We start from the raw sequence: 27,809 nt of genomic DNA, 5'->3' as shown, positions 1-27,809 counted from the left end.
TATCACACAGGATAGGATTAGATACATGGCTCAGCAGTCAGTATCACACGGGATAGGATTAGATACACGGCTCAGCAGACAGTATCACACAGGAGAGGATTAGATACACGGCTCAGCAGACAGTATCACACAGGATAGGATTAGATACACGGCTCAGCTGACAGTATCACACAGGATAGGATTAGATACACGGCTCAGCAGACAGTATCACACATGAGAGGGTTAGATACACGGCTCAGCAGACAGTATCACACAGGATAGGATTAGATACACGGCTCAGCAGACGGTATCACACAGGAGAGGATTAGACACACGGCTCAGCAGTCAGTATCACACGGGATAGGATTAGATACACGGCTCAGCTGACAGTATCACACAGGATAGGATTAGATACACGGCTCAGCAGTCAGTATCACACGGGATAGGATTAGATACACGGCTCAGCTGACAGTATCACACAGGATAGGATTAGATACACAGCTCAGCAGTCAGTATCACACGGGATAGGATTAGATACACGGCTCAGCAGACAGTATCACACATGATGGGATTAGATACAGAGCTCAGCAGACAGTATCACACAGGATAGAATTACATACACGGCTCAGCAGACAGTATCACACAGGATAGGATTAGATACATGGCTCAGCAGTCAGTATCACACAGGATAGGATTAGATACAGAGCTCAGCAGTCAGTATCACACAGGATAGGATTAGATACACGGCTCAGCAGACAGTATCACACAGGATAGGATTAGATACACGGCTCAGCAGACAGTATCACACAGGATAGGATTAGATACACGGCTCAGCAGACCGTATCACATAGGATAGGATTAGATACACGGTTCAGCAGACAGTATCATACAGGAGAGGATTAGATACACGGCTCAGCAGTCAGTATCACACGGGATAGGATTAGATACACGGCTCAGCAGTCAGTATCACACGGGATAGGATTAGATACATGGCTCAGCTGACAGTATCACACAGGATAGGATTAGATACACGGCTCAGCAGATAGTATCACACAGGAGAGGATAAGATACACGGCTCAGCAGACAGTATCACACAGGATAGGATTAGATACACGGCTCAGCAGTCAGTATCACACGGGATAGGATTAGATACACGGCTCAGCTGACAGTATCACACAGGATAGGATTAGATACACAGCTCAGCAGACAGTATCACACAGGATAGGATTAGATACACGGCTCAGCAGACAGTATCACACGGGATAGGATTAGATACACGGCTCAGCAGACAGTATCACACGGGATAGGATTAGATACACGGCTCAACAGTCAGTATCACACAGGAGAGGATTAGATACACAGCTCAGCAGACAGTATCACACAGGATAGGATTAGATACACGGCTCAGCAGCCAGTATTACACAGAATAGGATTAGATACACAGCTCAGCAGACAGTATCACACAGGGTAGGATTCGATACACGGCTCAGCAGTCAGTATCACACGGGATAGGATTAGATACACGGCTCAGCAGACAGTATCACACATGATGGGATTAGATACAGGGCTCAGCAGACAGTATCACACAGGATAGGATTAGATACACGGCTCAGCAGACAGTATCACACAGGATAGGATTAGATACACGGCTCAGCAGATAGTACCACACATGATGAGATTAGATACATAGCTCAGCAGTCAGTATCACACGGGACAGGATTAGATACACGGCTCAGCAGACAGTATCACACATGATGGGATTAGATACAGAGCTCAGCAGACAGTATCACACAGGATAGGATTAGATACACAGCTCAACAGGCAGTATCACACAGGATAGAATTAGAAACACGGCTCAGCAGACAGTATCACACAGGATAGGATTAGATACACGGCTCAGCAGACAGTATCACACAGGATAGGATTAGATACACAGCTCAGCAGTCAGTATCACACAGGAGAGGATTATATACACAGCTCAGCAGACAGTATCACACAGGATAGGATTAGATACACAGCACAGCAGTCAGTATCACACGGGACAGGATTAGATACACGGCTCAGCAGACAGTATCACACAGGATAGGATTAGATACACGGCTCAGCAGACAGTATCACACAGGATAGGATTAGATACACAGCACAGCAGTCAGTATCACACGGGACAGGATTAGATACACGGCTCAGCAGACAGTATCACACAGGAGAGGATTAGATACACGGCTCAGCAGACAGTATCACACGGGATAGGATTAGATACACGGCTCAGCAGCCAGTATTACACAGGATAGGATTAGATACACGGCTCAGCAGACAGTATCACACGGGATAGGATTAGATACACGGCTCAACAGTCAGTATCACACAGGAGAGGATTAGATACACAGCTCAGCAGACAGTATCACACAGGATAGGATTAGATACACGGCTCAGCAGCCAGTATTACACAGAATAGGATTAGATACACAGCTCAGCAGACAGTATCACACAGGGTAGGATTAGATACACGGCTCAGCAGTCAGTATCACACGGGATAGGATTAGATACAGGGCTCAGCAGACAGTATCACACAGGATAGGATTAGATACACGGCTCAGCAGACAGTATCACACAGGATAGGATTAGATACACGGCTCAGCAGATAGTACCACACATGATGAGATTAGATACATAGCTCAGCAGTCAGTATCACACGGGACAGGATTAGATACACGGCTCAGCAGACAGTATCACACATGATGGGATTAGATACAGAGCTCAGCAGACAGTATCACACAGGATAGGATTAGATACACGGCTCAACAGACAGTATCACACAGGATAGAATTAGATACACGGCTCAGCAGACAGTATCACACAGGATAGGATTAGATACACGGCTCAGCAGACAGTATCACACAGGATAGGATTAGATACACAGCTCAGCAGTCAGTATCACACAGGAGAGGATTAGATACACAGCTCAGCAGACAGTATCACACGGGACAGGATTAGATACACGGCTCAGCAGACAGTATCACACAGGATAGGATTATATACACAGCTCAGCAGACAGTATCACACAGGATAGGATTAGATACACAGCACAGCAAATAGTATCACACAGGATAGGATTAGATACACGGCTCAGCAGTCAGTATCACACGGGACAGGATTAGATACACGGCTCAGCAGACAGTATCACACAGGATAGGATTAGATACACGGCTCAGCAGACAGTATCACACAGGATAGGATTAGATACACAGCACAGCAGTCAGTATCACACGGGACAGGATTAGATACACGGCTCAGCAGACAGTATCACACAGGAGAGGATTAGATACACGGCTCAGCAGACAGTATCACACGGGATAGGATTAGATACACGGCTCAGCAGACAGTATCACACAGGATAGGATTAGATACACGGCTCAACAGTCAGTATCACACAGGATAGAATTAGATACACGGCTCAGCAGACAGTATCACACAGGATAGGATTAGATACACGGCTCAGCAGACAGTATCACACAGGATAGGATTAGATACACAGCTCAGCAGACAGTATCACACAGGAGAGGATTAGATACACGGCTCAGCAGTCAGTATCACACAGGAGAGGATTAGATACACGGCTCAGCAGACAGTATCACACAGGATAGGATTAGATACACGGCTCAGCAGACAGTATCACACAGGATAGGATTAGATACATGGCTCAGCAGACAGTATCACACAGGATAGGATTAGATACATGGCTCAGCAGACAGTATCACACAGGAGAGGATTAGATACACAGCTCAGCAGACAGTATCACACAGGATAGGATTAGATACACGGCTCAGCAGACAGTATCACACAGGATAGGATTAGATACATGGCTCAGCAGACAGTATCACACAGGAGAGGATTAGATACACGGCTCAGCAGTCAGTATCACACAGGATGGGATTAGATACACGGCTCAGCAGACAGTATCACACAGGATAGGATTAGATACACGGCTCAGCAGACAGTATCACACAGGATAGGATTAGATACACGGCTCAGCAGTCAGTATCACACAGGATAGGATTAGATACACGGCTCAGCAGACAGTATCACACAGGATAGGATTAGATACACAGCTCAGCAGTCAGTGTCACACAGGATAGGATTAGATACACGGCTCAGCAGACAGTATCACATAGGATAGGATTAGATACACGGCTCAGCAGTCAGTATCACACAGGATAGGACTAGATACACGGCTCAGCAGTCAGTATCACACAGGAGAGGATTAGATACACGGCTCAGCAGTCAGTATCACACAGGATAGGATTAGATACACGGCTCAGCAGTCAGTATCACACAGGATAGGATTAGATACACAGCACAGCAGTCAGTATCACACAGGATAGGATTAGATACACGGCTCAGCAGTCAGTATCACACAGGATAGGATTAGATACACAGCACAGCAGACAGTATCACACAGGAGAGGATTAGATACACGGCTCAGCAGTCAGTATCACACAGGAGAGGATTAGATACACGGCTCAACAGTCAGTATCACACAGGATAGAATTAGATACACGGCTCAGCAGACAGTATCACACAGGATAGGATTAGATACACGGCTCAGCAGACAGTATCACACAGGATAGGATTAGATACACAGCTCAGCAGACAGTATCACACAGGAGAGGATTAGATACACGGCTCAGCAGTCAGTATCACACAGGATAGGATTAGATACACGGCTCAGCAGACAGTATCACACAGGATAGGATTAGATACATGGCTCAGCAGTCAGTATCACACAGGATAGGATTAGATACAGAGCTCAGCAGTCAGTATCACACAGGATAGGATTAGATACACGGCTCAGCAGACAGTATCACACAGGATAGGATTAGATACACGGCTCAGCAAACAGTATCACACGGGATAGGATTAGATACACAGCTCAGCAGTCAGTATCACACAGGATAGGATTAGATACACGGCTCAGCAGACAGTATCACATAGGATAGGATTAGATACACGGCTCAGCAGTTAGTATCACACAGGATAGGATTAGATACACGGCTCAGCAGACAGTATCACATAGGATAGGATTAGATACACGGCTCAGCAGTTAGTATCACACAGGATAGGATTAGATACACGGCTCAGCAGTCAGTATCACACAGGAGAGGATTAGATACACAGCTCAGCAGTCAGTATCACACAGGATAGGATTAGATACACGGCTCAGCAGACAGTATCACACAGGATAGGATTAGATACACGGCTCAGCAGTCAGTATCACACAGGAGAGGATTAGATACACAGCTCAGCAGACGGTATCACACAGGATAGGATTAGATACACGGCTCAGCAGTCAGTATCACACAGGAGATGATTAGATACACGGCTCAGTAGTCAGTATCACACAGGATAGGATTAGATACACGGCTCAGCAGTCAGTATCACACAGGAGAGGATTAGATACACGGCTCAGCAGACAGTATCACACAGGATAGGATTAGATACACGGCTCAGCAGTCAGTATCACACAGGAGAGGATTAGATACACGGCTCAGCAGTCAGTATCACACAGGAGAGGATTAGATACACGGCTCAGCAGTCAGTATCACACAGGATAGGATTAGATACACGGCTCAGCAGTCAGTATCACACAGGAGAGGATTAGATACACAGCTCAGCAGACAGTATCACATAGGATAGGATTAGATACACAGCTCAGCAGTCAGCATCACACAGGATAGGATTAGATACACGGCTCAGCAGTCAGTATCACACAGGAGAGGATCAGATACACGGCTCAGCAGACAGTATCACACAGGATAGGATTAGATACACAGCTCAGCAGACAGTATCACACAGGATAGGATTAGATACACGGCTCAGCAGACCGTATCACATAGGATAGGATTAGATACACGGCTCAGCAGACAGTATCACACAGGATAGGATTAGATACACAGCTCAGCAGTCAGTATCACACGGGACAGGATTAGATACACGGCTCAGCAGACAGTATCACACATGATGGGATTAGATAAAGAGCTCAGCAGACAGTATCACACAGGATAGGATTAGATACACGGCTCAACAGTCAGTATCACACAGGATAGAATTAGATACACGGCTCAGCAGACAGTATCACACAGGATAGGATTAGATACACGGCTCAGCAGACAGTATCACACAGGATAGGATTAGATACACAGCTCAGCAGACAGTATCACACAGGAGAGGATTAGATACACGGCTCAGCAGACTGTATCACACAGGATAGGATTAGATACACGGCTCAACAGTCAGTATCACACAGGATAGAATTAGATACACAGCTCAGCAGACAGTATCACACAGGAGAGGATTAGATACACGGCTCAGCAGACAGTATCACACAGGATAGGATTAGATACACGGCTCAGAAGACAGTATCACACAGGAGAGGATTAGATACACGGCTCAGCAGACAGTATCACACAGGATAGGATTAGATACACGGCTCAGCAGACAGTATCACACAGGATAGGATTAGATACACAGCTCAGCAGACAGTATCACACAGGAGAGGATTAGATACACGGCTCAACAGTCAGTATCACACAGGATAGGATTAGATACACGGCTCAGCAGTCAGTATCACACAGGAGAGGATTAGATACACGGCTCAGCAGTCAGTATCACACAGGATAGGATTAGATACAGAGCTCAGCAGTCAGTATCACACAGGATAGGATTAGATACACGGCTCAGCAGACAGTATCACACAGGATAGGATTAGATACAGAGCTCAGCAGTCAGTATCACACAGGATAGGATTAGATACACGGCTCAGCAGACAGTATCACACAGGAAAGGATTAGATACACGGCTCAGCAGACAGTATCACACAGGATAGGATTAGATACACAGCTCAGCAGTCAGTATCACACAGGATAGGATTAGATACACGGCTCAGCAGTTAGTATTACACAGGATAGGATTAGATACACGGCTCAGCAGTCAGTATCACACAGGATAGGATTAGATACACGGCTCAGCAGTCAGTATCACACAGGAGAGGATTAGATACACGGCTCAGCAGTCAGTATCACACAGGATAGGATTAGATACACGGCTCAGCAGTCAGTATCACACAGGAGAGGATTAGATACACGGCTCAGCAGACAGTATCACACAGGATAGGATTAGATACACGGCTCAGCAGACAGTATCACATAGGATAGGATTAGATACACAGCTCAGCAGTCAGTATCACACAGGATAGGATTAGATACACGGCTCAGCAGTCAGTATCACACAGGAGAGGATCAGATACACGGCTCAGCAGACAGTATCACACAGGATAGGATTAGATACACGGCTCAGCAGTCAGTATCACACAGGAGAGGATCAGATACACGGCTCAGCAGACAGTATCACACAGGATAGGATTAGATACACAGCTCAGCAGACAGTATCACACAGGATAGGATTAGATACACGGCTCAGCAGTCAGTATCACACAGGATAGGATTAGATACACAGCTCAGCAGACAGTATCACACAGCATAGGATTAGATACACGGCTCAGCAGACAGTATCACACAGGATAGGATTAGATACACGGCTCAGCTGACAGTATCACACAGGATAGGATTAAATACACAGCTCAGCAGTCAGTATCACACAGGATAGGATTAGATACACGGCTCAGCAGACAGTATCACACAGGATAGGATTAGATACACGGCTCAGCAAACAGTATCACACAGGATAGGATTAGATACACGGCTCAGCAGACAGTATCACACAGGATAGGATTAGATACACGGCTCAGCTGACAGTATCACACAGGATAGGATTAGATACACAGCTCAGCAGTCAGTATCACACAGGATAGGATTAGATACACGGCTCAGCTGACAGTATCACACAGGATAGGATTAGATACACGGCTCAGCAGACGGTATCACACAGGAGAGGATTAGACACACGGCTCAGCAGACAGTATCACACAGGATAGGATTAGATACACGGCTCAGCAGACAGTATCACACATGATGGGATTAGATACACGGCTCAGCAGACAGTATCACACAGGATAGGATTAGATACACGGCTCAGCAGACAGTATCACACATGATGGGATTAGATACAGAGCTCAGCAGACAGTATCACACAGGATAGGATTAGATACACGGCTCAGCAGACAGTATCACACAGGATAGGATTAGATACACGGCTCAGCAGACAGTATCACACAGGATAGGATTAGATACACAGCTCAGCAGTCAGTATCACACAGGATAGGATTAGATACACGGCTCAGCAGACCGTATCAGATAGGATAGGATTAGATACACGGCTCAGCAGACAGTATCATACAGGAGAGGATTAGATACACAGCTCAGCAGTCAGTATCACACAGGATAGGATTAGATACACGGCTCAGCAGTCAGTATCACACAGGAGAGGATTAGATACACGGCTCAGCAGTCAGTATCACACAGGATAGGATTAGATACACAGCTCAGCAGTCAGTATCACACGGGATAGGATTAGATACACGGCTCAGCAGACAGTATCACACATGATGGGATTAGATACAGAGCTCAGCAGACAGTATCACACAGGATAGGATTAGATACACTGCTCAGCAGACAGTATCACACAGGAGAGGATTAGATACACGGCTCAACAGTCAGTATCACACAGGATAGAATTAGATACACGGCTCAGCAGACAGTATCACACAGGAGAGGATTAGATACACGGCTCAGCAGACAGTATCACACAGGATAGGATTAGATACACAGCTCAGCAGACAGTATCACACAGGAGAGGATTAGATACACGGCTCAGCAGTCAGTATCACACAGGATAGGATTAGATACACGGCTCAGCAGACAGTATCACACAGGATATGATTAGATGCATGGCTCAGCAGTCAGTATCACACAGGATAGGATTAGATACACGGCTCAGCAGTCAGTATCACACAGGATAGGATTAGATACACAGCTCAGCAGTCAGTATCACACAGGATAGGATTAGATACACGGCTCAGCAGTCAGTATCACACAGGATAGGATTAGATACACGGCTCAGCAGTCAGTATCACACATGATGGGATTAGATAAAGAGCTCAGCAGACAGTATCACACAGGATAGGATTAGATACACGGCTCAACAGTCAGTATCACACAGGATAGAATTAGATACACGGCTCAGCAGACAGTATCACACAGGATAGGATTAGATACACGGCTCAGCAGACAGTATCACACAGGATAGGATTAGATACACAGCTCAGCAGACAGTATCACACAGGAGAGGATTAGATACACGGCTCAGCAGTCAGTATCACACAGGATAGGATTAGATACACGGCTCAGCAGACAGTATCACACAGGATAGGATTAGATACATGACTCAGCAGTCAGTATCACACAGGATAGGATTAGATACACGGCTCAGTAGTCAGTATCACACAGGATAGGATTAGATACACAGCTCAGCAGTCAGTATTACACAGGATAGGATTAGATACACGGCTCAGCAGTCAGTATCACACAGGATAGGATTAGATACACGGCTCAGCAGTCAGTATCACACAGGAGAGGATTAGATACACGGCTCAGCAGTCAGTATCACACAGGATAGGATTAGATACACGGCTCAGCAGTCAGTATCACACAGGAAAGGATTAGATACACGGCTCAGCAGACAGTATCACACAGGATAGGATTAGATACATGGCTCAGCAGTCAGTATCACACAGGATATGATTAGATACAGAGCTCAGCAGTCAGTATCACACAGGATAGGATTAGATACACGGCTCAGCAGACAGTATCACACAGGAAAGGATTAGATACACGGCTCAGCAGACAGTATCACATAGGATAGGATTAGATACACGGCTCAGCAGTCAGTATCACACAGGATAGGATTAGATACACGGCTCAGCAGACAGTATCACACAGGATAGGATTAGATACATGGCTCAGCAGACAGTATCACACAGGAGAGGATTAGATACACGGCTCAGCAGACAGTATCACACAGGAGAGGATTAGATACACGGCTCAGCAGACAGTATCACATAGGATAGGATTAGATACACGGCTCAGCAGTCAGTATCACACAGGAGAGGATTAGATACACGGCTCAGCAGACAGTATCACACAGGATAGGATTAGATACACAGCTCAGCAGTCAGTATCACACAGGATTGGATTAGATACACGGCTCAACAGTCAGTATCACACAGGATAGAATTAGATACACGGCTCAGCAGACAGTATCACACAGGATAGGATTAGATACATGGCTCAGCAGTCAGTATCACACAGGATATGATTAGATACAGAGCTCAGCAGTCAGTATCACACAGGATTGGATTAGATACACGGCTCAACAGTCAGTATCACACAGGATAGGATTAGATACACGGCTCAGCAGTCAGTATCACATAGGATAGGATTAGATACACAGCTCAGCAGACAGTATCACACAGGAGAGGATTAGATACACGGCTCAGCAGTCAGTATCACATAGGATAGGATTAGATACACAGCTCAGCAGTCAGTATCACACAGGATAGGATTAGATACACGGTTCAGCAGACAGTATCATACAGGAGAGGATTAGATACACAGCTCAGCAGACAGTATCACACAGGAGAGGATTAGATACACGGCTCAGCAGTCAGTATCACACGGGATAGGATTAGATACACGGCTCAGCAGTCAGTATCACACGGGATAGGATTAGATACACGGCTCAGCTGACAGTATCACACAGGATAGGATTAGATACACGGCTCAGCAGATAGTATCACACAGGAGAGGATAAGATACACGGCTCAGCAGACAGTATCACACAGGATAGGATTAGATACATGGCTCAGCAGTCAGTATCACACGGGATAGGATTAGATACACGGCTCAGCTGACAGTATCACACAGGATAGGATTAGATACACGGCTCAACAGTCAGTATCACACAGGAGAGGATTAGATACACAGCTCAGCAGACAGTATCACACAGGATAGGATTAGATACACGGCTCAGCAGCCAGTATTACACAGAATAGGATTAGATACACAGCTCAGCAGACAGTATCACACAGGGTAGGATTAGATACACGGCTCAGCAGTCAGTATCACACGGGATAGGATTGGATACACGGCTCAGCAGACAGTATCACACATGATGGGATTAGATACAGGGCTCAGCAGACAGTATCACACAGGATAGGATTAGATACACGGCTCAGCAGACAGTATCACACAGGATAGGATTAGATACACGGCTCAGCAGATAGTACCACACATGATGAGATTAGATACATAGCTCAGCAGTCAGTATCACACGGGATAGGATTAGATACACGGCTCAGCAGTCAGTATCACACAGGATAGGATTAGATACACGGCTCAGCAGACAGTATCACACAGGAGAGGATTAGATACACGGCTCAGCAGACAGTATCACACAGGAGAGGATTAGATACACGGCTCAGCAGACAGTATCACACAGGAGAGGATTAGATACACAGCTCAGCAGTCAGTATCACACAGGAGAGGATTAGATACACAGCTCAGCAGACAGTATCACACAGGATAGGATTAGATACACGGCTCAGCAGACAGTATCACACGGGACAGGATTAGATACACGGCTCAGCAGACAGTATCACACAGGAGAGGATTAGATACACGGCTCAGCAGACAGTATCACACAGGATAGGATTAGATACATGGCTCAGCAGTCAGTATCACACAGGATAGGATTAGATACACGGCTCAGCAGTCAGTATCACACAGGATAGGATTAGATACACGGCTCAGCAGTCAGTATCACACAGGATAGGATTAGATACACGGCTCAGCAGTCAGTATCACACAGGAGAGGATTAGATACACAGCTCAGCAGTCAGTATCACACAGGATAGGATTAGATACACGGCTCAGCAGTCAGTATCACACAGGATAGGATTAGATACACGGCTCAGCAGTCAGTATCACACAGGATAGGATTAGATACACGGCTCAGCAGACAGTATCACACAGGATAGGATTAGATACACGGCTCAGCAGACAGTATCACACAGGAGAGGATTAGATACAGAGCTCAGCAGTCAGTATCACACAGGAGAGGAATAGATACACAGCTCAGCAGTCAGTATCACACAGGATAGGATTAGATACACGGCTCAGCAGTCAGTATCACACAGGAGAGGATTAGATACACGGCTCAGCAGTCAGTATCACACAGGATAGGATTAGATACACAGCTCAGCAGTCAGTATCACACGGGATAGGATTAGATACACGGCTCAGCAGACAGTATCACACATGATGGGATTAGATACAGAGCTCAGCAGACAGTATCACACAGGATAGGATTAGATACACTGCTCAGCAGACAGTATCACACAGGAGAGGATTAGATACACGGCTCAACAGTCAGTATCACACAGGATAGAATTAGATACACGGCTCAGCAGACAGTATCACACAGGAGAGGATTAGATACACGGCTCAGCAGACAGTATCACACAGGATAGGATTAGATACACAGCTCAGCAGACAGTATCACACAGGATAGGATTAGATACACGGCTCAGCAGTCAGTATCACACAGGATAGGATTAGATACACGGCTCAGCAGTCAGTATCACACAGGATAGGATTAGATACACAGCTCAGCAGTCAGTATCACACAGGATAGGATTAGATACACGGCTCAGCAGTCAGTATCACACAGGATAGGATTAGATACACGGCTCAGCAGTCAGTATCACACAGGATAGGATTAGATACACGGCTCAGCAGACAGTATCACACAGGATAGGATTAGATACACGGCTCAGCAGACAGTATCACACAGGAGAGGATTAGATAGAGAGCTCAGCAGTCAGTATCACACAGGAGAGGAATAGATACACAGCTCAGCAGTCAGTATCACACAGGATAGGATTAGATACACGGCTCAGCAGTCAGTATCACACAGGAGAGGATTAGATACACGGCTCAGCAGTCAGTATCACACAGGATAGGATTAGATACACAGCTCAGCAGTCAGTATCACACGGGATAGGATTAGATACACGGCTCAGCAGACAGTATCACACATGATGGGATTAGATACAGAGCTCAGCAGACAGTATCACACAGGATAGGATTAGATACACTGCTCAGCAGACAGTATCACACAGGAGAGGATTAGATACACGGCTCAACAGTCAGTATCACACAGGATAGAATTAGATACACGGCTCAGCAGACAGTATCACACAGGAGAGGATTAGATACACGGCTCAGCAGACAGTATCACACAGGATAGGATTAGATACACAGCTCAGCAGACAGTATCACACAGGAGAGGATTAGATACACGGCTCAGCAGTCAGTATCACACAGGATAGGATTAGATACACGGCTCAGCAGACAGTATCACACAGGATATGATTAGATACATGGCTCAGCAGTCAGTATCACACAGGATAGGATTAGATACACGGCTCAGCAGTCAGTATCACACAGGATAGGATTAGATACACAGCTCAGCAGTCAGTATCACACAGGATAGGATTAGATACACGGCTCAGCAGTCAGTATCACACAGGATAGGATTAGATACACGGCTCAGCAGTCAGTATCACACAGGAGAGGATTAGATACACAGCTCAGCAGTCAGTATCACACAGGATAGGATTAGATACACAGCTCAGCAGACAGTATCACACAGGATAGAATTAGATACACGGCTCAGCAGACAGTATCACACAGGATAGGATTAGATACACGGCTCAGCAGACAGTATCACACAGGATAGGATTAGATACACAGCTCAGCAGTCAGTATCACACATGATGGGATTAGATAAAGAGCTCAGCAGACAGTATCACACAGGATAGGATTAGATACACGGCTCAACAGTCAGTATCACACAGGATAGAATTAGATACACGGCTCAGCAGACAGTATCACACAGGATAGGATTAGATACACGGCTCAGCAGACAGTATCACACAGGATAGGATTAGATACACAGCTCAGCAGACAGTATCACACAGGAGAGGATTAGATACACGGCTCAGCAGTCAGTATCACACAGGATAGGATTAGATACACGGCTCAGCAGACAGTATCACACAGGATAGGATTAGATACATGGCTCAGCAGTCAGTATCACACAGGATAGGATTAGATACACGGCTCAGTAGTCAGTATCACACAGGATAGGATTAGATACACAGCTCAGCAGTCAGTATTACACAGGATAGGATTAGATACACGGCTCAGCAGTCAGTATCACACAGGATAGGATTAGATACACGGCTCAGCAGTCAGTATCACACAGGAGAGGATTAGATACACGGCTCAGCAGTCAGTATCACACAGGATAGGATTAGATACACGGCTCAGCAGTCAGTATCACACAGGAGAGGATTAGATACACGGCTCAGCAGACAGTATCACACAGGATAGGATTAGATACACAGCTCAGCAGACAGTATCACACAGGATAGGATTAGATACACGGCTCAGCAGACCGTATCACATAGGATAGGATTAGATACACGGTTCAGCAGACAGTATCATACAGGAGAGGATTAGATACACAGCTCAGCAGTCAGTATCACACAGGATAGGATTAGATACACGGCTCAGCAGACAGTATCACACAGGATAGGATTAGATACACGGCTCAGCAGTCAGTATCACACAGGATAGGATTAGATACACGGCTCAGCTGACAGTATCACACAGGATAGGATTAGATACACGGCTCAGCAGTCAGTATCACACGGGATAGGATTAGATACACGGCTCAGCTGAGAGTATCACACAGGATAGGATTAGATACACGGCTCAGCAGACAGTATCACACAGGAGAGGATTAGTTACACGGCTCAGCAGACAGTATCACACAAGATAGGATTAGATGCACGGCTCAGCAGACAGTATCACACAGGATAGGATTAGATACACAGCTCAGCAGTCAGTATCACACAGGATAGGATTAGATACACGGCTCAGCTGACAGTATCACACAGGATAGGATTAGATACACGGCTCAGCAGTCAGTATCACACGGGATAGGATTAGATACACGGCTCAGCAGACAGTATCACACATGATAGGATTAGATACACAGCTCAGCAGACAGTATCACACAGGATAGGATTAGATACACGGCTCAGCAGACAGTATCACACAGGATAGGATTAGATACACGGCTCAGCAGACAGTATCACACATGATAGGATTAGATACACAGCTCAGCAGTCAGTATCACACGGGATAGGATTAGATACACGGCTCAGCAGACAGTATCACACAGGATAGGATTAGATACACGGCTCAACAGTCAGTATCACACAGGATAGAAATAGATACATGGCTCAGCAGACAGTATCACACAGGATAGGATTAGATACACGGCTCAACATTCAGTATCACACAGGATAGGATTAGATACACGGTTCAGCAGACAGTATCACACAGGGTAGGATTAGATACACAGCTCAGCAGACAGTATCACACAGGAGAGGATTAGATACTCGGCTCAGCAGACAGTATCACACAGGAGAGGATTAGATACACGGCTCAGCAGACAGTATCACACAGGATAGGATTAGATACACGGCTCAGCAGACAGTATCACACAGGAGAGGATTAGATACACTGCTCAGCAGTCAGTATCACACAGGATAGGATTAGATACACGGCTGAGCAGACAGTATCACACAGGATAGGATTAGATACACGGCTCAGCAGACAGTATCATACAGGATAGGATTAGATACACGGCTCAGCAGTCAGTATCACACAGGATAGGATTAGATACACGGCTCAGCAGACAGTATCACACAGAATAGGATTAGATACACGGCTCAGCAGACAGTATCACACAGGATAGGATTAGATACACGGCTCAGCAGACAGTATCACACAGGATAGGATTAGATACACTGCTCAGCAGTCAGTATCACACAGGAGAGGATTAGATACACGGCTCAGCAGACAGTATCACACAGGATAGGATTAGATACACGGCTCAGCAGACAGTATCACACAGGATAGGATTAGATACACGGCTCAGCAGACAGTATCACACAGGAGAGGATTAGATACAGAGCTCAGCAGTCAGTATCACACAGGAGAGGATTAGATACACAGCTCAGCAGTCAGTATCACACAGGATAGGATTAGATACACGGCTCAGCAGTCAGTATCACACAGGAGAGGATTAGATACAGAGCTCAGCAGACAGTATCACACAGGAGAGGATTAGATACACGGCTCAGCAGTCAGTATCACACAGGATAGGATTAGATACACAGCTCAGCAGTCAGTATCACACGGGATAGGATTAGATACACGGCTCAGCAGACAGTATCACACATGATGGGATTATATACAGAGCTCAGCAGACAGTATCACACAGGATAGGATTAGATACACTGCTCAGCAGACAGTATCACACAGGAGAGGATAAGATACACGGCTCAACAGTCAGTATCACACAGGATAGAATTAGATACACGGCTCAGCAGACAGTATCACACAGGAGAGGATTAGATACACGGCTCAGCAGACAGTATCACACAGGATAGGATTAGATACACAGCTCAGCAGACAGTATCACACAGGAGAGGATTAGATACACGGCTCAGCAGTCAGTATCACACAGGATAGGATTAGATACACGGCTCAGCAGACAGTATCACACAGGATAGGATTAGATACATGGCTCAGCAGTCAGTATCACACAGGATAGGATTAGATACACGGCTCAGCAGTCAGTATCACACAGGATAGGATTAGATACACAGCTCAGCAGTCAGTATCACACAGGATAGGATTAGATACACGGCTCAGCAGTCAGTATCACACAGGATAGGATTAGATACACGGCTCAGCAGTCGGTATCACACAGGAGAGGATTAGATACACAGCTCAGCAGTCAGTATCACACAGGATAGGATTAGATACACAGCTCAGCAGACAGTATCACACAGGATAGAATTAGATACACGGCTCAGCAGACAGTATCACACAGGATAGGATTAGATACACGGCTCAGCAGACAGTATCACACAGGATAGGATTAGATACACAGCTCAGCAGTCAGTATCACACATGATGGGATTAGATAAAGAGCTCAGCAGACAGTATCACACAGGATAGGATTAGATACACGGCTCAACAGTCAGTATCACACAGGATAGAATTAGATACACGGCTCAGCAGACAGTATCACACAGGATAGAATTAGATACACAGCTCAGCAGACAGTATCACACAGGATAGAATTAGATACACAGCTCAGCAGACAGTATCACACAGGAGAGGATTAGATACACGGCTCAGCAGTCAGTATCACACAGGATAGGATTAGATACACGGCTCAGCAGACAGTATCACACAGGATAGGATTAGATACATGGCTCAGCAGTCAGTATCACACAGGATAGGATTAGATACACGGCTCAGTAGTCAGTATCACACAGGATAGGATTAGATACACAGCTCAGCAGTCAGTATCACACAGGATAGGATTAGATACACGGCTCAGCAGTCAGTATCACACAGGATAGGATTAGATACACGGCTCAGCAGTCAGTATCACACAGGAGAGGATTAGATACACGGCTCAGCAGTCAGTATCACACAGGATAGGATTAGATACACGGCTCAGCAGTCAGTATCACACAGGAGAGGATTAGATACACGGCTCAGCAGACAGTATCACACAGGATAGGATTAGATACACAGCTCAGCAGACAGTATCACACAGGATAGGATTAGATACACGGCTCAGCAGACCGTATCACATAGGATAGGATTAGATACACGGTTCAGCAGACAGTATCATACAGGAGAGGATTAGATACACAGCTCAGCAGTCAGTATCACACAGGATAGGATTAGATACACGGCTCAGCAGACAGTATCACACAGGATAGGATTAGATACACGGCTCAGCAAACAGTATCACACAGGATAGGATTAGATACACGGCTCAGCAGACAGTATCACACAGGATAGGATTAGATACACAGCTCAGCAGTCAGTATCACACAGGATAGGATTAGATACATGGCTCAGCTGACAGTATCACACAGGATAGGATTAGATACACGGCTCAGCAGTCAGTATCACACGGGATAGGATTAGATACACGGCTCAGCTGACAGTATCACACAGGATAGGATTAGATACACGGCTCAGCAGACAGTATCACACAGGAGAGGATTAGTTACACGGCTCAGCAGACAGTATCACACAGGATAGGATTAGATACACGGCTCAGCAGACAGTATCACACAGGATAGGATTAGATACACGGCTCAGCAGTCAGTATCACACAGGATAGGATTAGATACACGGCTCAGCTGACAGTATCACACAGGATAGGATTAGATACACGGCTCAGCAGTCAGTATCACACGGGATAGGATTAGATACACGGCTCAGCTGACAGTATCACACAGGATAGGATTAGATACACGGCTCAGCAGACAGTATCACACAGGATAGGATTAGATACACAGCTCAGCAGACAGTATCACACAGGATAGGATTAGATACACGGCTCAGCAGACAGTATCACACAGGATAGGATTAGATACACGGCTCAGCAGACAGTATCACACATGATAGGATTAGATACACAGCTCAGCAGTCAGTATCACACGGGATAGGATTAGATACACGGCTCAACAGTCAGTATCACACAGGATAGAAATAGATACATGGCTCAACAGTCAGTATCACACAGGACAGGATTAGATACACGGCTCAGCAGGCAGTATCACACGGGATAGGATTAGATACACGGCTCAGCAGACAGTATCACACAGGATAGGATTAGATACACGGCTCAACAGTCAGTATCACACAGGACAGGATTAGATACACGGTTCAGCAGACAGTATCACACAGGGTAGGATTAGATACACAGCTCAGCAGACAGTATCACACAGGAGAGGATTAGATACACGGCTCAGCAGACAGTATCACACAGGAGAGGATTAGATACACGGCTCAGCAGACAGTATCACACAGGATAGGATTAGATACACGGCTCAGCAGACAGTATCACACAGGAGAGGATTAGATACACTGCTCAGCAGTCAGTATCACACAGGATAGGATTAGATACACGGCTGAGCAGACAGTATCACACAGGATAGGATTAGATACACGGCTCAGCAGACAGTATCACACAGGACAGGATTAGATACACGGCTCAGCAGACAGTATCACACAGGATAGGATTAGATACACGGCTCAGCAGACAGTATCACACAGGATAGGATTAGATACACGGCTCAGCAGACAGTATCACACAGGACAGGATTAGATACACGGCTCAGCAGACAGTATCACACAGGATAGGATTAGATACACGGCTCAGCAGACAGTATCACACAGGATAGGATTAGATACACGGCTCAGCAGACAGTATCACACAGGACAGGATTAGATACACGGCTCAGCAGACAGTATCACACAGAATAGGATTAGATACACAGCTCAGCAGACAGTATCACACAGGATAGGATTAGATACACGGCTCAGCAGACAGTATCACACAGGATAGGATTAGATACACAGCTCAGCAGACAGTATCACACAGAATAGGATTAGATACACAGCTCAGCAGACAGTATCACACAGGATAGGATTAGATACACGGCTCAGCAGACAGTATCACACAGAATAGGATTAGATACACAGCTCAGCAGACAGTATCACACAGGAGAGGATTAGATACACGGCTCAGCAGACAGTATCACACAGGATAGGATTAGATACACGGCTCAGCAGACGGTATCACACAGGAGAGGATTAGATACACGGATCACCAGACAGTATCACACAGGATAGGATTAGATACACGGCTCAGCAGATAGTATCACACAGGAGAGGATTAGATACACCAGATATAATGTTTCTCCCTTTGCCCACAGTCGGTGCTGCCCATGGTTGTTTCTACAAATATGGCCCATAATTTACCCAGCAATCTCCTAGTGAAAAAGGCCAATGACTTTGTCCGGGAGGCGCTGAACACGGTGGGATACACGCACCGAACCAATGGCTGCCTCTCCCACTCCATCCAGGTAATGAACTATGAATGCAGCTCTGGAGGTGACTGAGGTATAATACGTGTTGTGCAGCAACAAAGTAACACTAAATAGAAGTACTGTATCATTACATATACCGTAGATTGTTGTAATGGTATCACCTGAGAAAATCACACTGTAACCCCCTCACTGCCAATGCAACCTGCGCTGCCAGGGAACATGGAGTCCCAGTGATGTAAGATGGTGCCCCTAGTGGTCAGACAGGAGTATTTCTGTTCTCCAGTATAACTAGTACTAGCGCCAAAAAATTGTTTTGCGCAGAACCTTCTCACTTCATATCTTCTTCTTTCAGAGTTACTTTATCAACAATATTGTATCAGACACCCTGCTAGCCTCCAAACTGATGGAAATCATCGCCAAGTCAGCGAAAAAGTCACTGGAGAAAGCAATACAGCAAAAGAAGCAGTAGAAGCAGGAGCTGAGGAAGGTCTACCAACTACACACCCCGAAATAATGTGATATATAAAGGGAGAAATACATGTTTTCTGAAGAAATTACTGACTTTCATTATCCAGAATATAACTACTATAATACTGCCCCTATGTACAAGAATATAACTACTATAATACTGCCCCTATGTACAAGAATATAACTACTATAATACTGCTCCTATGTACAAGAATATAACTGCTATAATACTGCCCCTATGTACAAGAATATAACTACTATAATACTGCTCCCTATGTACAAGAATATAACTACTATAATACTGCCCCCTATGTACAAGAATATAACTGCTATAATACTGCCCCTATGTACAAGAATATAACTACTATAATACTGCCCCCTATGTACAAGAATATAACTACTATAATACTGCCCCCTATGTACAAGAATATAACTACTATAATACTACCCCTATGTACAAGAATATAACTACTATAATACTGCCCCCTATGTACAAGAATATAACTACTATAATACTGCTCCTATGTACAAGAATATAACTACTATAATACTGTCCCCTATGTACAAGAATATAACTACTATAATACTGCCTCCTATGTACAAGAATATAACTACTATAATACTGCTCCTATGTACAAGAATATAACTACTATAATACTGCTCCTATGTACAAGAATATAACTACTATAATACTGACCCTATGTACAAGAATATAACTACTATAATACTGCTCCCTATGTACAAGAATATAACTACTATAATACTGCCCCTATGTACAAGAATATAACTACTATAATACTGCCCCCTATGTACAAGAATATAACTACTATAATACTGCTCCTATGTACAAGAATATAGCTACTATAATACTGCCCCCTATGTATAAGAATATAACTACTATAATACTGCCCCCTATGTACAAGAATATAACTACTATAATACTGCTCCTATGTACAAGAATATAGCTACTATAATACTGCCCCCTATGTACAAGAATATAACTACTATAATACTGCTCCTATGTACAAGAATATAACTACTATAATACTGTCCCCTATGTACAAGAATATAACTACTATAATACTGCTCCTATGTACAAGAATATAACTACTATAATACTGCCCCTATGTACAAGAATATAACTATTATAATACTGCCCCCTATGTACAAGAATATAAATACTATAATACTGCCCTCTATGTACAAGAATATAACTACTATAATACTGCTCCTATGTACAAGAATATAACTACTATAATACTGCCCCCTATGTACAAGAATATAACTACTATAATACTGCCCCCTATGTACAAGAATATAACTACTATAATACTGCCCCCTATGTACAAGAATATAACTACTATAATACTGCTCCTATGTACAAGAATATAACTACTATAATACTGCCCTCTCTGTACAGGAATATAACTACTATAATACTGCTCCTATGTACAAGAATATAACTACTATAATACTGCTCCTATGTACAAGAATATAACTACTATAATACTGCCCCTATATACAAGAGTATAACTACTATAATATTGCCCCTATGTACAAGAATATAACTACTATAATACTGCTCCTATGTACAAGAATATAACTACTATAATACTGCCCCTATGTACAAGAATATAACTACTATAATACTGCCCCCTATGTACAAGAATATAAATACTATAATACTGCCCTCTATGTACAAGAATATAACTAGTATAATACTGCTCCTATGTACAAGAATATAACTACTATAATACTGCCCCCTATGTACAAGAATATAACTACTATAATACTGCCCCTATGTACAAGAATATAATTACTATAATACTGCCCCTATGTACAAGAATATAACTACTATAATACTGTCCCCTATGTACAAGAATATAACTACTATAATACTGCCCCTATGTACAAGAATATAATTACTATAATACTGCCCCTATGTACAAGAATATAACTACTATAATACTGCCCTCTATGTACAAGAATATAACTACTATAATACTGCTCCATATGTACAAGAATATAACTGCTATAATACTGCTCCTATGTACAAGAATATAACTACTATAATACTGCCCCCTATGTACAAGAATATAACTACTATAATACTGCTCCCTATGTACAAGAATATAACTGCTATAATACTGCCCCTATGTACAAGAATATAACTACTATAATACTGCCCCTATGTACAAGAATATAACTACTATAATACTGCTCCCTATGTACAAGAATATAACTGCTATAATACTGCCCCTATGTACAAGAATATAACTACTATAATACTGCTCCCTATGTACAAGAATATAACTACTATAATACTGCTCCTATGTACAAGAATATAACTACTATAATACTGCCCCCTATGTACAAGAATATAACTACTATAATACTGCTCCCTATGTACAAGAATATAACTGCTATAATACTGCCCCTATGTACAAGAATATAACTACTATAATACTGCCCCTATGTACAAGAATATAACTACTATAATACTGCTCCCTATGTACAAGAATATAACTGCTATAATACTGCCCCTATGTACAAGAATATAACTACTATAATACTGCTCCCTATGTACAAGAATATAACTGCTATAATACTGCCCCTATGTACAAGAATATAACTACTATAATACTGCTCCTATGTACAAGAATATAACTACTATAACACTGCCCCTATGTACAAGAATATAACTACTATAATACTGCCCCCTATGTACAAGAATATAACTACTATAATACTGCCCCTATGTACAAGAATATAACTACTATAATACTGCCCCCTATGTACAAGAATATAACTACTATAATACTGCCCCTATGTACAAGAATATAACTACTATAATACTGCTCCTATGTACAAGAATGTAACTACTATAATACTGCTCCTATGTACAAGAATATAACTACTATAACACTGCCCCTATGTACAAGAATATAACTACTATAATACTGCTCCTATGTACAAGAATATAACTACTATAATACTGCTCCTATGTACAAGAATATAACTAATATAATACTGCTCCTATGTACAAGAATATAACTACTATAATACTGCTCCCTATGTACAAGAATATAACTACTATAATACTGCTCCTTTGTACAAGAATATAACTACTATAACACTGCCCCTATGTACAAGAATATAACTACTATAATACTGCTCCTATGTACAAGAATATAACTACTATAATACTGCTCCTATGTACAAGAATATAACTACTATAATACTGCTCCTATGTACAAGAATATAACTACTATAACACTGCCCCTATGTACAAGAATATAACTGCTATAATACTGCCCCTATGTACAAGAATATAACTACTTTAATACTGCCCCTATGTACAAGAATATAACTACTATAATACTGCTCCCTATGTACAAGAATATAACTGCTATAATACTGCCCCTATGTACAAGAATATAACTACTATAATACTGCTCCCTATGTACAAGAATATAACTGCTATAATACTGCCCCTATGTACAAGAATATAACTACTATAATACTGCCCCCTATGTACAGGAATATAACTACTATAATACTGCCCCTATGTACAAGAATATAACTACTATAATACTGCTCCTATATACAAGAATATAACTACTATAATACTGCTCCTATGTACAAGAATATAACTACTATAATACTGCTCCTATGTACAAGAATATAACTACTATAATACTGCCCCTATGTACAAGAATATAACTACTATAATACTGCTCCCTATGTACAAGAATATAACTACTATAATACTGCTCCTATGTACAAGAATATAACTACTATAATACTGCCCCCTATGTACAAGAATATAACTACTATAATACTGCTCCTATGTACAAGAATATAACTACTATAATACTGCCCCCTATGTACAAGAATATAACTACTATAATACTGCTCCTATGTACAAGAATATAACTACTATAATACTACCCCCTATGTACAGGAATATAACTACTATAATACTGCTCCTATGTACAAGAATATAACTACTATAATACTGCCCCCTATGTATAAGAATATAACTACTATAATACTGCTCCTATGTACAAGAATATAACTACTATAATACTGCCCCCTATGTACAAGAATATAACTACTATAATACTGCCCCCTATGTACAAGAATATAACTACTATAATACTGCTCCCTATGTACACGTATATAACTACTATAATACTGCTCCTATGTACAAGAATATAACTACTATAAAACTGCCCCCTATGTACAAGAATATAACTACTATAATACTGCTCCCTATGTACAAGTATATAACTACTATAATACTGCCCCCTATATACAAGAATATAACTACTATAATACTGCCTCCTATGTACAAGAATATAACTACTATAATATTGCTCCCTATGTACAAGAATATAACTACTATAATACTCCTCCTATGTACAAGAATATAACTACTATAATACTGCCCCCTATGTACAAGAATATAACTACTATAATACTGCCCCCTATGTACAAGAATATAACTACTATAATACTGCCCCTATGTACAAGAATATAACTACTATAATACTGCTCCTATATACAAGAATATAACTACTATAATACTGCTCCTATGTACAAGAATATAACTACTATAATACTGCTCCTATGTACAAGAATATAACTACTATAATACTGCCCCTATGTACAAGAATATAACTACTATAATACTGCTCCCTATGTACAAGAATATAACTACTATAATACTGCTCCTATGTACAAGATTATAACTACTATAATACTGCCCCCTATGTACAAGAATATAACTACTATAATACTGCCCCTATGTACAAGAATATAACTACTATAATACTGCTCCTATATACAAGAATATAACTACTATAATACTGCTCCTATGTACAAGAATATAACTACTATAATACTGTTCCTATGTACAAGAATATAACTACTATAATACTGCCCGCTATGTACAAGAATATAACTACTATAATACTGCTCCTATGTACAAGAATATAACTACTATAATACTGCTCCCTATGTACAAGAATATAACTACTATAATACTGCTCCCTATGTACAAGAATATAACTACTATAATACTGCTCCTATGTACAAGAATATAACTACTATAATACTGCCCCCTATGTACAAGAATATAACTACTATAATACTGCTCCTATGTACAAGAATATAACTACTATAATACTGCCCCCTATGTACAAGAATATAACTACTATAATACTGCTCCTATGTACAAGAATATAACTACTATAATACTACCCCCTATGTACAGGAATATAACTACTATAATACTGCTCCTATGTACAAGAATATAACTACTATAATACTGCCCCCTATGTATAAGAATATAACTACTATAATACTGCTCCTATGTACAAGAATATAACTACTATAATACTGCCCCCTATGTACAAGAATATAACTACTATAATACTGCCCCCTATGTACAAGAATATAACTACTATAACACTGATCCTATGTACAAGAATATAACTACTATAATACTCCTCCTATGTACAAGAATATAACTACTATAATACTGCCCCCTATGTACAAGAATATAACTACTATAATACTGCTCCCTATATACACGTATATAACTACTATAATACTGCTCCTATGTACAAGAATATAACTACTATAAAACTGCCCCCTATGTACAAGAATATAACTACTATAATACTGCTCCCTATGTACAAGTATATAACTACTATAATACTGCCCCCTATATACAAGAATATAACTACTATAATACTGCCTCCTATGTACAAGAATATAACTACTATAATATTGCTCCCTATGTACAAGAATATAACTACTATAATACTCCTCCTATGTACAAGAATATAACTACTATAATACTGCCCCCTATGTACAAGAATATAACTACTATAATACTGCCCCCTATGTACAAGAATATAACTACTATAATACTGCCCCTATGTACAAGAATATAACTACTATAATACTGCTCCTATATACAAGAATATAACTACTATAATACTGCTCCTATGTACAAGAATATAACTACTATAATACTGCTCCTATGTACAAGAATATAACTACTATAATACTGCCCCTATGTACAAGAATATAACTACTATAATACTGCTCCCTATGTACAAGAATATAACTACTATAATACTGCTCCTATGTACAAGAATATAACTACTATAATACTGCCCCCTATGTACAAGAATATAACTACTATAATACTGCTCCTATGTACAAGAATATAACTACTATAATACTGCTTCTATGTACAAGAATATAACTACTATAATACTGCCCCCTATGTACAAGAATATAACTACTATAATACTGCTCCCTATGTACAAGTATATAACTACTATAATACTGCCCCCTATATACAAGAATATAACTACTATAATACTGCCTCCTATGTACAAGAATATAACTACTATAATACTGCTCCCTATGTACAAGAATATAACTACTATAATACTGCCCCTATGTACAAGAATATAACTACTATAATACTGCCCCTATGTACAAGAATATAACTACTATAATACTGCCCCTATGTACAAGAATATAACTACTATAATACTGCTCCCTATGTACAAGAATATAACTACTATAATACTGCCCCTATGTACAAGAATATAACTACTATAATACTGCCCCTATGTACAAGAATATAACTACTATAATACTGCCCCTATGTACAAGAATATAACTACTATAATACTGCCCCTATGTACAAGAATATAACTACTATAATACTGCTCCCTATGTACAAGAATATAACTACTATAATACTGCCCCTATGTACAAGAATATAACTACTATAATACTGCCCCTATGTACAAGAATATAACTACTATAACACTGCCCCCTATATACAAGAATATAACTACTATAATACTGCCTCCTATGTACAAGAATATAACTACTATAATACTGCTCCCTATGTACAAGAATATAACTACTATAATACTGCCCCTATGTACAAGAATATAACTACTATAATACTGCCCCTATGTACAAGAATATAACTACTATAATACTGCTCCTATGTACAAGAATATAACTACTATAATACTGCCCCTATGTACAAGAATATAACTACTATAATACTGCCCCTATGTACAAGAATATAACTACTATAATACTGCTCCCTATGTACAAGAATATAACTACTATAATACTGCCCCTATGTACAAGAATATAACTACTATAATACTGCCCCTATGTACAAGAATATAACTACTATAATACTGCCCCTATGTACAAGAATATACATACTATAATACTG

The 27,809-nt window shown here is 41.9% G+C and overlaps 1 protein-coding gene across 2 annotated transcripts in view; it reads left to right on the top strand.

Annotated features, from left to right (window-relative positions):
- Window positions 1-26,119, top strand: part of LOC141167123 (very-long-chain 3-oxoacyl-CoA reductase-B-like) — a 90,645-nt gene extending 64,526 nt beyond the window's left edge. For both annotated transcript variants that reach the window (XM_073654490.1, XM_073654491.1), the window contains exons 10-11: window positions 19,943-20,092; window positions 20,409-26,119. In XM_073654490.1, coding sequence (XP_073510591.1) covers window positions 19,943-20,092; window positions 20,409-20,525 — 267 coding nt within the window. In that variant the 3' untranslated portion in view covers window positions 20,526-26,119. The remainder of the gene's footprint in view (window positions 1-19,942; window positions 20,093-20,408) is intronic.
- Window positions 26,120-27,809: the final 1,690 nt, after the last annotated feature.

The sequence above is a fragment of the Phyllobates terribilis genome, unplaced genomic scaffold (genome assembly GCF_046119375.1).
Source record: "Phyllobates terribilis strain yellow unplaced genomic scaffold, ASM4611937v1 Scaffold_11__3_contigs__length_659146591, whole genome shotgun sequence".
In the NCBI taxonomy this organism is placed as follows: Eukaryota; Metazoa; Chordata; class Amphibia; order Anura; family Dendrobatidae; genus Phyllobates; species Phyllobates terribilis.
This window is presented reverse-complemented; position numbering and strand designations above follow the sequence as displayed.